Below are 16,406 nucleotides of genomic sequence, written 5' to 3' on the forward strand. Positions count from 1 at the left end.
TCTGAACCTGTGTTTCCTAATGTGTCAAATTAAAGGATTGGACTCAATGGTCTTTTGAATTACTGTCTCATTCTATAGTTCAAAATCCATCCAACTTTGGGATTCCAAGACTTAAATTCTTGATTAGAGTAATAGCTCTGCTTCAAAATCCAATGTCAATCTCAAGAAGTGATTAAGTCTTTGAGAAATAGTTCCATGATGGCTTACCAGAGATTCTATAAAGGGAATTCCTTTTCGGGACTAATTTGGCCAAGATGTGAAAAAGGGAAAGAGCATGTATTTAGAGTTAGAAAGTAGTTTAGAGGTCATCTTTCTGGTCCAATACCCTAATTTGACAGATGGGAAAACTGAGGCTTGGAGAAGTTAAATTATTTGCTTTTAGTTGCATAGGAACTAAGTGGTAGAGATAGGATTTGAATCCATATCTTCCTAACTCCAAGTTCAGAGATCTCTTCCAACTCTTAAACTGGGATGTTTGAGATTCTATGGGTTCACAAGAAACTAAAGCAGCTTCAAAATCAGATAAAAATGATCAGGGGAAGTAAGAGAAGTGGGACAAAATACCGGCCAAATCATTTGTTCTCCCATGGCCTCAGTCTCCTATTCAAAATAAAGGGTTCAATTTAAATCATCTCTCAGATATCTTCAAGTTCGAAAAATCTCTGATTCTATTACCATATGTGTAAATAAATTCTACTTTATGATAATATTAAACTAGGTCACACACACACACACACCCCTCTACTTCCTAAGAAATGACATTCCATTCCCTTAGACCACTTGAATATTCAGTACTGGAAAGAGAGGTTCATGTAATTATTCAGTTTCTCAGAAGTGAAATTTAATGCTAGTCTCTTATTTGGGATTCACAGGTAAACCTGAAAGTAAATTCTCTTACCTGGATGCAAAAATAAACAATGCCAAGTTTATTGCTGATGATATTGGAGTGTGAAAAGAAAGGATGATTAAATTTTTTTTCCCAGATTCTTCTTGACTTAGGGGCTGATTAATTGTCTGGGTCCTTATTGACCAAAATTTTGGTATAAGCTACAAAGAATTTTAAAAGACAAGAAGACATTTTCAGGTCCTCATATAGCTCCTTATATCATCCATTTAGTCATCACCATTAATCAGAACAACAGGCACATGAACTTCTTGTAAGATGTGACCATTTCCAATGAATTAACTAATTGTATTTTGTGGGCCTCTTTTAATTAATAGATGACTAAAATTTTAGGTGTTTCTTTGCTATTCTTAGCAGTCTGTCATTTAGATGATTTTTTATCTATAGTCAAGTACATATAGTAGACTTCAATAAACATTTGTTTATGAAGTATCAGTCCTTTAGGAGAAGTAGTATGACACATATGAAAGCTTGCTGAATTTGGAGTCAGAGGACCTGGGTTCATATACTAACTCTGCTACTTACTATCCATGTAATGATGATGATGAGGATGATGATGACTAACATTTATGTAATATCAACTATCCACCAGGAAGTGCTTTTGTACAGTCTCCAATAAAGGAATGAATGGAATCCACTGAACTTCAAATAAAACCTAAAAACCAGGCACAATAATCATAATTTCACATAAGACAACAATGAAAACTGATATAGTTAAACTGTATTATGCTTAAGGGTGGCATAGATAAGAAAACAGTAGCAATATATGTGCAGAATGGCATAGAGTTTATTTTTTTTAATCTAATCAAACTATAAGGAGAAATAGACAAGAAAACAATAATTAACAGAAACTTTATGGTGCCCCTTTCAGACCTAGATAAATCTAACAAAAAGATAATAAGCAAGAAGGAAGTTAAAGACTTGAATATTATTTTTGAGAAGTTAGATGTAGTAGACTTCTGTTTATTATATAATGGGAATTATAAGAAGCATTCATATTTCTTGCTTAACATTTTATAAGAAATTGACCATATGCTACCACATAAACAAATCTCACATACGCAGAAAACAGAAATATTAAACATACCCTTTGCTTACTACCATAAAATAACATATAAGGGGATATGAAGAAAAGGTTCAAACTCAAATGCAAATGAAGCAATATAGTACTAAAGAAAACAAACATATTAGGGCAAAATACAAAAACTTTTAAGATTTAGCCAAAGCAGTGTCTAGGGAAAAATGTATATTTCTCAACTTTTTAATCCACAAGACTAAAAAGGAAAAAATCAATAAATTTTTCATGCAACTAAAAAAAAAGAAAAATAACAAATAAAAACCCAAATAAACCCAAAAGAAATTTCCAAAAAAATTAATAAAAAGAAATTAATTTTAAATGAGTTACTTAATAAAGTGAGAATCAATTTAACTAATAAAATGGACAGAACATTAGCTAATGATATTTTAAAAAGCAAAAAAAGGAAACGAATTATGAAAATCAAAAAGAAAAAGGAAGAATTCACAAAAAAGATGACATAATGAAGGAAATTGTTTTACCTAGCTACATGCCAACATAACTAATTTTAAAATGGATGAATATTTACAAAATATGAATGTTAGCAATTGTTATAATTATTAATACTATTTTGTAGAGAAAAATGTGAATTAAATTTTGGTAAGTAATAGTTGGACTTCATCTATTTACCTTCCTCTGTACTACTATAGTAAGTATCCTAAGTACCTTGTCTCAAATGAAAAAATGTCCTTTCTCCTTGCCAAGGCGAACTCCTCTATATGAATGAACACTTAATCTCATTACATTACATTTCATCCCACTCTATCCCTAATTTTCAATTTCTCCCTGTCTCCTCCATTCTTAAAAAACTCTCACTTGATCCAACCATTCACAATAATTAACATCCTATATCTCTTCCCTTTGATGACCAAATTTCTTAAGAAAGTTTCTATACTTAGTACTTCCACTTTCTCTCCTCTTACTCTACTCTAAACTTTCTATGATCTGGCTTCTAATCTCATCGTTCAACTAGAACTTCTCCTTCCAAAGTTACTATCTCTTAATTATCTAATCTAATGGCCTTTTCTTAATCCTCATCCTTCTTGACTTCACTGTAGTTCACTTCTGGAATTTTTGATCACCTTCTTTTCCTTGATACTCTCTCCTTTCTAGATTTTCTTGACATTGCTTTCTTTTGATTGTCCTCCTACCCATCCTTCTGGTCATGTCCACCAATTGTGTGTATTCCCCAAAGTTCTGCCCTTGGCCTTCTTCTCCACCAATGTTTTCTTGACAGGTGTTCTCATTCAATTATCATCTTTATTCGGATGATGCTTAGATCTATTTGCCCAATCCTATACCTTTTTCCTGACCTCTACTCTCACAGACAGGATGACCCGTAAACATCTCAAATTCAGCATATCCAAAATAAAACTCGTATTCCCCTAAAATCCAAATTTCCTATTACTGGTAAGGGCACCACCATTCTCTCAGTCACCCATATTTGCAACCTCACTTGCACTCACCTGCAATATTGAATCTGTTGCCAAGTTTTGTTGTTTCTATCATCACAACATTTCTCGTAAACATTCCTTCTCTAATGTCACACAACTGTCAGCCTGATACAGTCCTCAACAGGTCACAACTGTGCCATTGTCAATAACCTATTGGTTGGTCTTGTCCCAAGTCTTTCCTCACTCAGACCCATCCCAGCTGCCAAATCTCCTATTATGTAGGTCAGACAGTATCACACACTTCTCCACTTAATAAGCTCCAGTGGTTACTTATTACCCCCAAGATCAACTATAAAATCATCTGTTTGTTCTTTAAAAACATTTTACAACATAATTCTTTCCTACCTTTCTGATCTTCTTATACTTTACTACCTTCCAATCAACCAATCAATAAACCTTCATCAAGCAACTGCTTTCTGTCAGTCACCATGCACTGTATAATTCAGACACTGATCTTCCTCACACAGAACACTCCATCTCCCAGCTCTGTCCCCCACATCTGGAATGTTCTCTCTCCTTATCTCCATTTCCTGGTTTACTTGGCTTCCTTCAAGATTCACCTCATATCCCATGTCTGTAAGACCAGATAACCCTTCCACTCCCTAATGTTAGTACCTTTCCTTTGAGATTACCTTTGAAATTATACTGTGTACTGTAAATATGTAGTTGTTTCCACAGTATCTTCCCATTAGAATGAGAACTCCTTGAGAACTGAGACCACGTTTTTGCCTTTCTTTCAATATCCATTATTCAGTACTTTGGCACCATGCTGTGAGCATAGTATTTGTTGGCTGACTTTTATCTTTGTACCTCTAGCATTTAACATAGTTCCTGGCATATAGTAACCACTTAAGAAATATTTTTTGATTGAATCATTGTCAGCCTTTGCAAAGATACAGAGGCAGAATATAAAATTAATACCAGGCTTGAAAAACAGCAATAAGCCAGTTCACCTGAAATACAGTGTATGAAGGGGAGCAATATGAAATAAATCTGGAAAGATAACCTGGAGGGTTTAGAACTATGCCTGATACATGACAGATGCTCAAAAAATGTTTATTGGCTCAATGATTGATTAATTGATTGGAATATGAATCAGAAGGACTTTACATTCCATACTAAAAAGTTAGTCTTTTATGATAGAAGCAAAAGGAAGTCATATACATTACTGAACAAGGAAGTAACACAACCAGATTAATCCTTTAGGAAGATGATTTTGTTAGCTGTGTGGAGGGGGATTTGGAGGGGGAGGATGGGTTGAAGAAGGGAGACAAATTAACAGGTTGTTGTATATACTCAACAAGAGATGAAGGCCTGACCTCCTACCCCTGCTCCCACTCCCTTTTTGCATAGGCTGTCCCTCATGTCTAGAATGTACTTCCTTTCACACCTTGCCTCTTAAAATCCCTAGCTTCCTTTGAAGCACAGGTCAGGTTCAAACTCCTACATGAAACCTTTCCAAATGTTCCCAGTTCTTTGTATGCTTTTCCTTTTGAAATTACTGTACTTGGTATTTATTTGAATTTATTTTGTGTTTCCTGATCTGTATGCATCTTAGATTTCTGACTTCCCCACCACCACCACCACAAAAATAACGTAAGCTCTTTGAGGATGAGTGAGAACAGAACACCTAGTACAATGTCTCACACATAATAAATGTTCACTGAATTTAATTATTTTACCTATTCTAGTCTAACCCTTTCACAAACAGCATGCATAATACAGTGCTCAATGACGAAACTAATAGTTAAAATAGATTTAGGGGCTTAGGAAACAGCTAGGTATAGTGGGAAGTGTTGGCAAACTTGGCTTCTAGTCCTGCCTCAGATGTTCATTTGTGATCTTAATTACATCATTTCTCTCTAAGGTCCCTGCCAGCTTTAACAGTCTAAAAATCTATATTGAATGTCTTTCATATCAGTTTCCTCCCAAGCAATGCAATTCAATTGAACAAACAATTATTAAACATTTCCTATTTGCATACAATGAGCTGTGTGCTAATAAATATAATCTATTTAGCCCCTGACCTCAAAGAGCTTACAATAGAATAGGAGGGATAAGACATAGGCGTGAATAGGATAAAAGAAGTGGAAAAAAATGTGATAAGAGCAAGATATGTAGCCCAAGTATTCTAAGAAAATTTGAGATGAGAGAGATCACTCTTGGATAGAAAAGGTTTTATGAAAGATGCAGTACGTGATAGAGACCTTGAAGGAAGAGAATGATTTCAAGAGACCAAAGTTTAGTGTTGGAGCGTTGCACTGGGCCACAGGATGCAGGGGTGAGGGTGAGGTGGAAGGGGAGGAGAAATGTTTTCTAGGTGTGGGGGAATGCCCAGAGGTGTGATAGATAGAACAGCTTGCCTAGAAAGTAAAAGGTAGGCTGAAACCAAATTGAAGAGTGAACTTGATGACTATGGAAGTTCCTTCCAACTCTGAGCATCTATGACTCAGTTAGTTCTCAATAGGGAGAAAAGGGTTAGAGGTTGGTTTCCTCAAAGATGCACCTGCACTATTTTCAATTGAAGACATAAAGAGTCACTAACTGTGGGATTAGCCAAATCTCCCAAAGAACAGAACATTTTGTTAAGCTTGGACTTCTACAATTTTTAATGTCCTGATGTTGTGAAGAGAATAAGAGTTAGCTGAGATCTGTGTTTTAATAAATTTAGATGTGGATTTATTTATCAAGCATGTGACTGCCTGGAGTATACACTCAAATCAGGCAGCCCTTAATTAAGATACAGGCAATGCTTATAAAGGCAAAAACCACAATTTGGGGAGGGGAGCTAGCATAAGCAATGACATACAGAAGCCAAGAAGAGCCATTTGAGAAACATGGCGCAAGGGTACAATGACATGACAGGGGCCTTCCTAGAACAGGGTAGAGGGTACAGGGTGAAGGGCACAGGGGGAGTGGAATTTTCCAGAACAGGCTGCAGTCATAGAACAGGTCAGGGTCATGTTCTGGGTGAAGGATTTGGGGGACCCTACTTGGTCAGCATCTTGGGTGTAGGACCTTGCTGTGTCATCGTCCCAGAACAGGATGGTCTCTTGCATGGGATAGACTTGCCCTTTGTTCTCTATGCACACTTGCACCATAATCCTTATACAAAATGCTGCTTCAAGGCTTTTTAATTTAGGAAAGTACTAACTCAGGGAAAGATAAGGGAGCAGGGGACTTATGCCTTGGGTGACTCTTACTCAGGACTACGCCTTTAAGCTATTACAAGTAGTTACAGGGTTTTGGAAAAAGATAAAGACAAATATAAAGGGGCTTAATGGTGGCTTAATAGTGGGCTCCAAATCAGGTGGCATGTAATTTGGGTTACCTTACAACACTGAGAGTCAAATTAGAAAGAGCCACAGAATCTAGAATCTCAGAATTGAAAGGGATCATTAAAGTCATCAGGATCATATTTTCAGTCATATCCTAAATGTGCCTGTTGGGGGGGGAAAACGGGATCCGATAGGTTCAACAGGGTGTCTGGAAAGAATTCAGCTCAGCCTTTCTTGGAGTTAAAGTTGAGAAAGTTTATTAATACGCCATTACAGCGGGCAAGAGTCCTTTAGGGGACCTGGGAGTGAGAGGGGTACATGCTTTTACTTTTAAAGGGTAAGGCTGCCATAGTCTGGGCTGACTGGAGGGAAGGGACCTCAATGCATAGATAGTTTAGATAAGATTTGGGCCAAGCCGGAGGAGACATGAGGGATTAAGTAAGAACAAAGGATTCCCAAGGTGTTGCCTAGGCCTAGTTCGGATAGGGGGAAGGGGCAGAGTCGGAGGTTGGGAAAGGAATTTTAAGGATAACAATTTTACAATACAAATTGCAGTTACAATTTCACAGACTGGTTTCACAAGTTGGTTTCACAAATTGACCTAGACCCCAAGTACCCCATCATGCCCATCAAGAATCCATTTCAAGGCCTTCATTACCAGTTCCATTAAAGTGGAACTTGTTTCATTCTTTGTACTTATATCCCCAGTATCTGGCACAGGGCTTAATGCATAGTAGGTGCTTAATAAATGATTGACTAATTGATTGATGGTAGTCTCTACTGCCTAAGGCAGACCATCCCATTTTTTAAAAAAAATTAACAGTTAGAGAGCTTTTCCTTATATATCAAGTCAAAGTTTGACTCTTTTCCAACTTCTATCCATGGTTCCTATTCTGTCCCTCTGCATCCAAGCAGACCAAGTCTAACTCATTAAATCCTCTTCTACATAACAACCTTTCCAATACAAATATTGCCCAAGGTATTCCATGATCTGAACCTATGGACAAACTTTATTCTAAAAATGGGTTGATTTGGGGTCCCACCCAATGCCACTTGGTTACCATCAAACCTAACTAAGGTTTGATGTGGTTTGAACTCTATTAAGGAAGTTTCACCAGTCACTTCCTCTCTCTGCATCTCAGATTCTTCATATGTAGATTTGGATTAGGGTTCTTAAACCTTTCTGTGTCATGAACCCCCACTGGCAATTTGGACCCCTTTCTCAGAATAAATGTTTTTAAATTTATAAAATAAAATACAATATAGTTACCAAAATATTTAAAGAAGGAAGTTCACAGACCCCATGTGGCAGCAGCAGCTGTGCCTCAGCCGCTTCTCGCCCCAGTGGCATAGACCAGACCACACTCTGGGACCCCCATTCTCAAAGTCCACTGACCTCTCACTTTGTCTTTGACATTTATGGGTTGATAATTCTGGAAACTGCCACATCTGTTGGTGATCCACTTTTACGAAGGAAGTCCCTCCAGCCTGGGCTGGACAGGGTGCCCTGAGGCTAAAATCTCAGACTCATGAGGGGCTGGGCTCTACTCCCAGCAGTGCTGCGATGCATCCTTCCTGCTGGCCTGCTAGGCTGTCTTCAGTGGGAGGTTTGTTTCTCTCTTTGTCACGTTGTGGGTTCTGTAGCTCTAAAGTTTGTTTAGAGTCATTTTTTATAGGTATTTGAAGCAGTGGTGGAGGGGGCATAAGGAGTTTTCCTGTTTGTACACTGCCATCTTGGCTCCATCCCCAGACTTAGTTTCTTTACATGTAAGTAGTAACAGGACTTTTACTGTACCATTCTCTAACCCAAGAAAGATGAAACAGCAGGCCAGAGACAAAGTGGCAATAATCAGGTAGTGGTTTAATTAGTTTCACTATGAGGAACAGCTTTGCAAATCAGGAATTCTCCTGACCAGAATTCCATCTTGCTAAAATGAAGACAGAGATTATATACAAAAATCACAATAAGAAGGACACTAGAAACCACATGTCTATACTCCATCATTTCTGGTGGCACCCCAACAATCTTGGGGTGCACCTTGAACTCATCATAATGGCTATTCTCTGAATACAAGGAGTCATTGAAGGGAAATACAAAGAGGCAGACGTAAATATAGACACAGACATAGAAAGTGAGGGGAAATTTTCTTAATTAAATCTAGCCTAAAGTAGAAAGGGAATGCCTTCAGATTGGGGTGGAAGGGTATAGTGGGTTCCATATTACCAGAGATATTCTAGGGGAGGCTGTGTGACCACTTCTTAGTGAAACTACAGAGGGAATTCCTGTTCAGGTGCAGCTGGAATTTGATGACTTCTAAATTCCCTTTCAACTTAAAGTTATTCTGTGAGTCTTGAATTCTGTGACTTCTGAGGAAAACTCTCCTGATATAACTGAATTACATTGCAAAAGTGTTTTGTTGAAAACTGTGCCAGTTAGCTGGCCATGTGGCATACTCCTGTAGTCCCTGATGTTAGGGAGGCTGAAGATAGGGAATCTCTTAAATCAGGAGTTGTGAGCTTTACTGGATTAAGCTGATCAGGATCTTGCCTGCATCTAGTGACCTTCTGGTGTTGATGTGGTAAGCCCAGGAAAGTATGAGGTTACCAGGCTATATTAGGAGGAGATAACAAGTCCAGGATGAAAAACTAAAACAGAGAAAGTTTCAGTGCTAACCAATACTGGGATCAGGTCTTGCAGCCCAGGTGAGATCAGGAGATCCAAACTAGAAGGAAAAGAAGGGAGAGGGAGGGAGGAGGAGAAAGAGACAGAGAAAGGGGGAGAGAGGGACAGAGAGAAAGAAGAGAGAGAGATATTAGAGAATTGAAGCCCTGTAGAGGAAAATGTATACAACTAGCAGGTGATGAAAATGTGGAATGTTCAATCAGGTCAAGAAAACAAACTTTTAAGTACCAGGCATTGTGTTAAGTACAGTCCAATAACATGCAATTTCTGATATTGGAATGTTAAAATTGGCTCATAGTAAGTTAATAAATGAATCAGAGTTAGGACCCAGATATATTAAATTTTAATCCACTACTCAGACCAATTCAACATGTTACCTTTCTAATATGAGCAAGTTTTATTCCTTTTCCATTTATTTTCTGAAGTCAGTCTCCAACATAATTTCTCTTTTATTATGTATGCAATATGTGTAATTAATAAAATGAAGGGAAAATAGATTGATTTATCATTTTAATCTGCTTTGGCTTGAAATTAAGGAGTATATTTGACTTCTATTACTAAAAGATAGAAGTATTGAGAATTTGTTGCATGGTTAGTTTCAAAAAGAAGGTGTTGATGATTCATTGTTAATGTAGCATAAAGTCTCTAGTGGAATACCCTAAGGTTTAATGGCTGACCCTGTGCTGCTTTAATGTTTTTATTTTGTTTTTTAATCAATGATTAAATTGATTTAATCAAAGGCATTGATGAAAATTTAGTCAGATTTTCATATGACCCCAAGGTGGGAGGAGGTCATCTAGCTAACTCCCTAGATAAGAGAATCAGGTTCCTAAAAGATCTTAAGAGATTAGAATAATGGGATGAATCTAATAAAAGGGAATTCAATAGAGATAAAAGAGAAGCTAAGTGATAGTGGTTAAAGTCCAGGCCTAGAGTCAGAAAGACTCATCTTCCTAAATTCAAATCTGATCTCAGACATTTACTAGTTAAGTGTCCCTGGGCATGTGATTTAATCCTGTTTACCTCAGTTTCCTCATATGTAAAATGAGCTAGAGAAGAAAATGACAAACCACTCCAATATCTCTGCTAGAAAACCCCAAATGAGGTCATGAAGAGTCATACACAACTGAAACAACTGACCTGAAATTGAAATAGGCATAAATGTAAAGTCTTGTGCTTGGGTATAAACAAAATCAACTTAACTAGTACAACATGGGAGGGGAAGAGTTAGAAAGCAGGTCAGAAAAGATCGGAGGCTTTAGTAGTGTGAAAATCCACTTAGGGGTGGGGCAACTAGGTGGCCCTGGATTCAGGAGGACCTGATTTCAAATCTGCCTCAGACACAATATTTACTAGCTGTGTGACCTTGGGCAAGTAACTTAAACCCAATTGCCCTACCCTTCCCCTCCAAAAAAAAGGGAAGAAGAAGAAGAAAGAAGAAGAAGAAGAAGAAGAAGAAGAAGAAGAAGAAGAAGAAGAAGAAGAAGAAGAAGAAGAAGAAGAAGAAGAAGAAGAAGAAGAAGAAGGATAAGATGATGATCCAATTAGGCAATTAGGAGTGTGACGTGAAGGCTACAAATCTGATGCAAAACTGAACTCTGTTAAGAGAAACTAAAGATGGAAATCCCACTGTACTTTGCTCTTATAAAAATTCACCAGAAATGTTGTGGGCAAAATCAGTTGGATATCACAGTTTAAAAAAGGATAAGAAAGGATATTAATAAGCTTGAGTGTCCAGAAAAGGGTCATCAGTTGTCATATGACGATTGGCTGAAGGAACTAGAAATGTTTAATCTAGAGAAGAGACTTGGGGAAGAAGCTATCACCATCTTCAAGTATCTAACTGTGGAAGGAGGGGGAAGGGGAGAGGTAGAACTCTTCTGTTTGGCCCCAGAGAGCAGAACCAAGAAGAATGGGTAGAAGTTACAAAGAAATCAATTTAGGTTTGATCCAGGATTGAGGATGGGAGGGAGGGGAGGAGGAACTTTCCTTTCTAACAATTAGACTTGTCTAAAAAGTAAAAGGTGTTAGTGGATGGTTCCCACTCCTTGGGAGTTTTCGAGTGAATGCTGATTGATCACTTGTGGCCTTTAGGAGGATCTTCTTTTCATGTATAGATTGGTCTCTTGCAATTCTCAAAATTTGTGATCCTATGAACCCTTCTAATTTTATGGATAAGGAAACTGAGACTTAGAAAATTGAGGCATAGTGACTTGCCCAAAGTTACGTAGTTAGTGGCAGCTAGGTGGCACAATGGATAAAGTGCTGTGCCTGGAGTTCAAATCCAGCTTCAGACACTAGCTGTGTAACCCTGGGCAAGTCACTTCACCCTGTTTACCTCAGTTTCCTAATCTGTAAAATGATCTGGAGAAGGAAATGGCAAACCATTCCAGCATCTTTGCTAAGGGGTCGAGTCAGATATAGCTGAAAATGACTAAAACAAAACAAACAACATCAGAACACAAACACAGGCCACTTTTGATTATTCTTATCTCCCTATCTATAAAATAGGCACATTGCCTAAAAGTAAGGGAATGTGAATTGGGTACTCAGTTTCTTCATTTGTCAAACAAAAGAGTCACATTAGATGATTTCTAAACTGTCCTCCAACTCCCCCGATTCTTCAGGCCCCTTCCAGCTCTCAGACTGATGTCTCTGTGATCATTAGTGATCATGTGTTAATTTTGTTTTTGTTCTACAGAAGGGATTTCCTGGGAACCAAGGAGGCCTCCCTGCTTTTGATGGCCATGTTTCTCCTTGCTGTGTTTTACCATGGACAGCAGGTAATGGAACATGTGCATTCACCTCCAATTTATCAGCTTTTGTTTCAAGTTCTCATAAAGGGATCCATTGCTTTTTGCCATTTATGATTATTATTTATTTAAGTGAGTTATGGTCTTTAATAAACCAAAATATAATAAAGACCAACACAGAAATCAGTTAATTAAAATTACTTTGTACACAATATATTTTGAAGGACCATTCAACCTCCATTACAAAGAAGTTCCCATCCTAAAATGAAAATTCTAATTTGTCCCACAGGAAACTAGCCCTTATCCCAAAGTTATGGTTATTTCCACATAACAGGATTGACTAAACTAGTCCCTGGGCTCCTTAGAATTTTTTCTTGTGTCAGCAGGTTGTACAATAGTTGGTAAACTGAATCAGTGATGAGTCAATCAAAATCATTCAAAGTGAGTCTTCTTACTTCAGACCAAGTAATCCTTCCACTAAACCTCAGCTGCCATTATTTATCCTTAATTCATAGACTGGGCTTCTGAAGCAATTCAATTTCATTGAAAATATTCTTAGAAAGTCCCAATGGTTATGTCATACAGTGGAAGAAATGTTCCATTTGGAATCAGGGACCTAGATAGGAAACCTGCCTCTCTAACTACTACCTGCATGACCATCAGCTAATCACTTAATCTCTCAGGGCCTCTATTTCCTCATATGTCAAATTAAAAGATTGAACTAGATGACCCCTAAGGTCCCTTTCAGCTCTGTTTCTGACTAGTGAATCATTTCCATTGGACAATCTGGTAAAATCCCTAAGGACCATGGGACACTTGAATGTGTAACCATTGGTACAGAATGGATCATACAAGCCTTTGACAGCTTGGTGAAATCTATGCATCCTTTCTTAGAGTAATGATTTTAAATGAATAAAATTAAATGCACGAGATCACAATAGAACCCAATTATATTGAAATACAGTTTTATATGTATATATAATATACATATATACACACATAAATATGACCTATATGTATGTATATATACAATTTATATGGATATACATACAATCTATGTGTATGCATGTATGCGTGTTTATATATATATGTATATATATGTATATATATAATACATATGTATACTGTGTTTTAGAAAGAGAGGGAGAAAAAAGACAGTTTGAGTTCAAAGACCCCAGGTTAATAACCCTTATTGAGGATCAGAGTCAATATGGGCCCACAAGGATCTTCTTCCATTTTATTTTGACATCTTTGGTGAGGAAAGTTAGATTTTCACCCAATACAAGTAAACAACCATTTGAGCTGACCAAAAGTAGATTGGGTTGACATAAGGTAGGGAGCGATCTCTCAATTGTGGTATTCTAGTGAAAGCTATATGGATATTTGATGGGAATATTTGAAAAGGTACCCCTTTACAAGTATAATTTGGACCAAAAGGTCTTCAAGGCCCAATACTGTTCCAAGAATCTGTGATTAAAACTAAATGAACTTTGCCATTGTCAAATCTCCCCAAATGGTTGTCATAGGTTAAAAAACAAGTATATGGAGGGGTGGAGGGAGGTAGAAGTAATTGTGTGGACAATTCAAACCAGGAATTTACCAACCCTCTGTTCTTGAGAGAAAGAAAAGGGAGGATAGTGGTATGGTTTATCTAGGATGTTGTTTATAGGATACAAGTTTAACAGTTAGTGACTGTTAGTGAGATCCATTTTACCTGATAAAGTGATTATTATGTCTAGCTAATTTCCTAAAGGCTTAGTTTTAGGCTAAGACAATACATTTTAAAATGTAGGAATAGGTATAGCTCATTAAGTAGAAGCCTGGAGAATGGAGCACCAAATTCTTCCCAATGTCTTCTTCTATAGAAGGCATAACTGGCCTAGGCTCTATGCCTCTACCAGGTATCTCCCAGTGTCCTATACTCCCAAACCCTGGTTTCCTGCCTCTCTTTGTGTGTTGTCTCCCTTATTTGATTGTCAGCTACTTGAGGACAGGGACGTTCTTTTTATTAGTTGTATCTCTGGCCCTTAGCATATAGTAGGCACTTTAAAAAATGTTTATTGGCTTATTCAGTTGGGATAGTGTATTAGCAAGCATCCTAGCACACCCAGGATGGCCTGATAGCACAGGTTCTTTGATCTGCTTTCCTAAAGGAAAGACAACTTTAAAGCAGTTAATAATCTAACTTTAATTAACAGACGGATAAGTACAGATAAGTAAAAAGAAGTGAGTATCCAAGAAAGAATCCAATAGACAGGATTCCAACTCTCTAAACAGAATAATACAACCACCTACATACACTCACAGATGCATAGTATCTGAGTGGTTGGGGGTGCTTAACAAACAGCTACCTAGAGTCCTATTCAGGGAATCAAAAGGTCCTTCTCATGAGCAAGATCCCAAAGTAAAATACAAGCCTCCCAGTATATGTAGTTTTCCGCTAATAGGCCTGAGCCAGAAGGCATCACAACCCACCTGGCTCAGTGCCTAATTGGCCCAGTACCAAAATATGTGAAAGCCTTCCTACAAGCAAGCCTACCAGTAAGCAAGCCTCCCCCTAAGCAAGCTCCTCCTTAGGCAAGTTCCTCCCCAATGTGACTCAGGATGTATCACAACTGTGACTGAAATACCCGTGTACCTTTAGACCTGGGAACACGGCTCCTGTTCCAAGGGAAAGGGAGGGACACATGTGATCACATAAGTCTATTTATGGACAGGGAAGATCTTTCTATTCCATTAACATTACATATAGGGACTAGATCTTTGATGTCCCAGATGAGAAAAATCCCTCTCTTAATATAGGTCCCTACTTTCTCTGCAATTTGTGGTCCCAGAGGTTGACTGGAACACTTACAGGTCAAGTGACTTGCCCCCAGTCACAGTGTGTTAGGGGCAGGACTTGAATGTAGGTTTTCTGGGTTTCAAGACCGGCTCTCTTGGCACCTGGTCTCTCATATAAAATGTAGGGAATGAATCCCTCTCCAGTTTCCCCTACCAGTAATGCTTCAGCACCTATTGAATATTTAGTAATAGGAAGTTCACTACCTAATTATAAAGCCTACTTTATTTCCAAACAGCTCTAATAATTAGAAAGCTATTTTCTTTTCATTAAACCAATATTAGCTTCCCTGTAACTTCCACCCATTGCTCCCAGGTCTGTTTTCCAGGAAGAAACAGAATGAGAGTCTGTCATTATGTAGTACTCTATAGTTAATGAAATCATTTTTTCCCAACAGTCTTGTGATGTGGGTAGTACAAAAGTTACCATATCTATTTCACAGATAAGTAAACTATAGCTCAACAAGCATTTATTAAGAACCTACTATATGCTAGGCCATAGTAAGTCAAAAACCAGTGACCCAAACTTGTCTTCTGACACCAATATTCTTTCTAGTTAGCACACCATATGATGTCCAATTTCTTTCCCACATGACTGCATTCCAAATACTTGAGGCACATAATTCTCTTTTCTGCTAATTTATCTCTTCAGTAGGATTAATATCTCTAATGCCTTCAACCATTCTCTTATATCAAGATTTTAGTCCCCTTACCCACTGGTGCACACTCTTGCATGCCAATGGATTGTTTAAAATGTGACACTCAGATATTTTAGCCTAAAATAATTTAGGGGGTTTGAAATAAAGAATCAAAATTTTATTATTTTTAATATACTGTATTCACAAAATTTTCACCCCAAAGATTACTGTTAGATCCATGCCAGGTCAACTTGTTTCTTTTTCCGTCTGTCTCTCATCACCCTCACTCTCACTTCAAAAGAAAGTATCAAAAGAGAGTGCAAACAAACCAAAAAAAGAATCCAAGGAAAAACTGAAATAGGAGTAAATCAGAGAAAAATTGCTATGGAAACAGAGAGAGCTAATGAACCCTGGAAGAATTGGAGAGAGAGGGAGGGAGGGAGAGAGAGAGAGAGAGAGGAGGGAGGGAGGGAGGAAGGGGGGAAGGGAGGGAGAGGGAGAAAACTGTATTTTTAAATAAATTATGAAAAAGAAAAAAGTTTCATGTTTCTAAATGTAGACTATGAAGAATGGGTAAATGAGAGATTGAATGGGAAGTAAGAAGAGTAAATTGTGGCTTAGTACTGACAAATCTCATACAATTTACTATGTAGACAGGAAATAAGAAACTTAACAAGACATTTCTCTGGATGTCAGTGAAAACCACCTAACCCCCTTGAGCAAGGTAGCTTCCTTCCTTCCTTCCTTCCTTCCTTCCTTCCTTCCTTCCTTCCTTCCTTCCTT

The 16,406-nt window shown here is 37.7% G+C and overlaps 1 protein-coding gene across 1 annotated transcript in view; it reads left to right on the forward strand.

Annotated features, from left to right (window-relative positions):
- ADCY8 (adenylate cyclase 8) overlaps nucleotides 1–16,406 on the forward strand; it is a 244,167-nt gene that overhangs the window by 162,784 nt on the left and 64,977 nt on the right. Inside the window, exon 13 of the mRNA XM_069081301.1 lies at nucleotides 12,096–12,177. Coding sequence (XP_068937402.1) covers nucleotides 12,096–12,177 — 82 coding nt within the window. The remainder of the gene's footprint in view (nucleotides 1–12,095; nucleotides 12,178–16,406) is intronic.

The sequence above is a fragment of the Petaurus breviceps genome, unplaced genomic scaffold (genome assembly GCF_028583685.1).
Source record: "Petaurus breviceps papuanus isolate PSGF00001 unplaced genomic scaffold, PetGlider_PUasm1.0 98, whole genome shotgun sequence".
NCBI classification, from domain to species: Eukaryota; Metazoa; Chordata; class Mammalia; order Diprotodontia; family Petauridae; genus Petaurus; species Petaurus breviceps.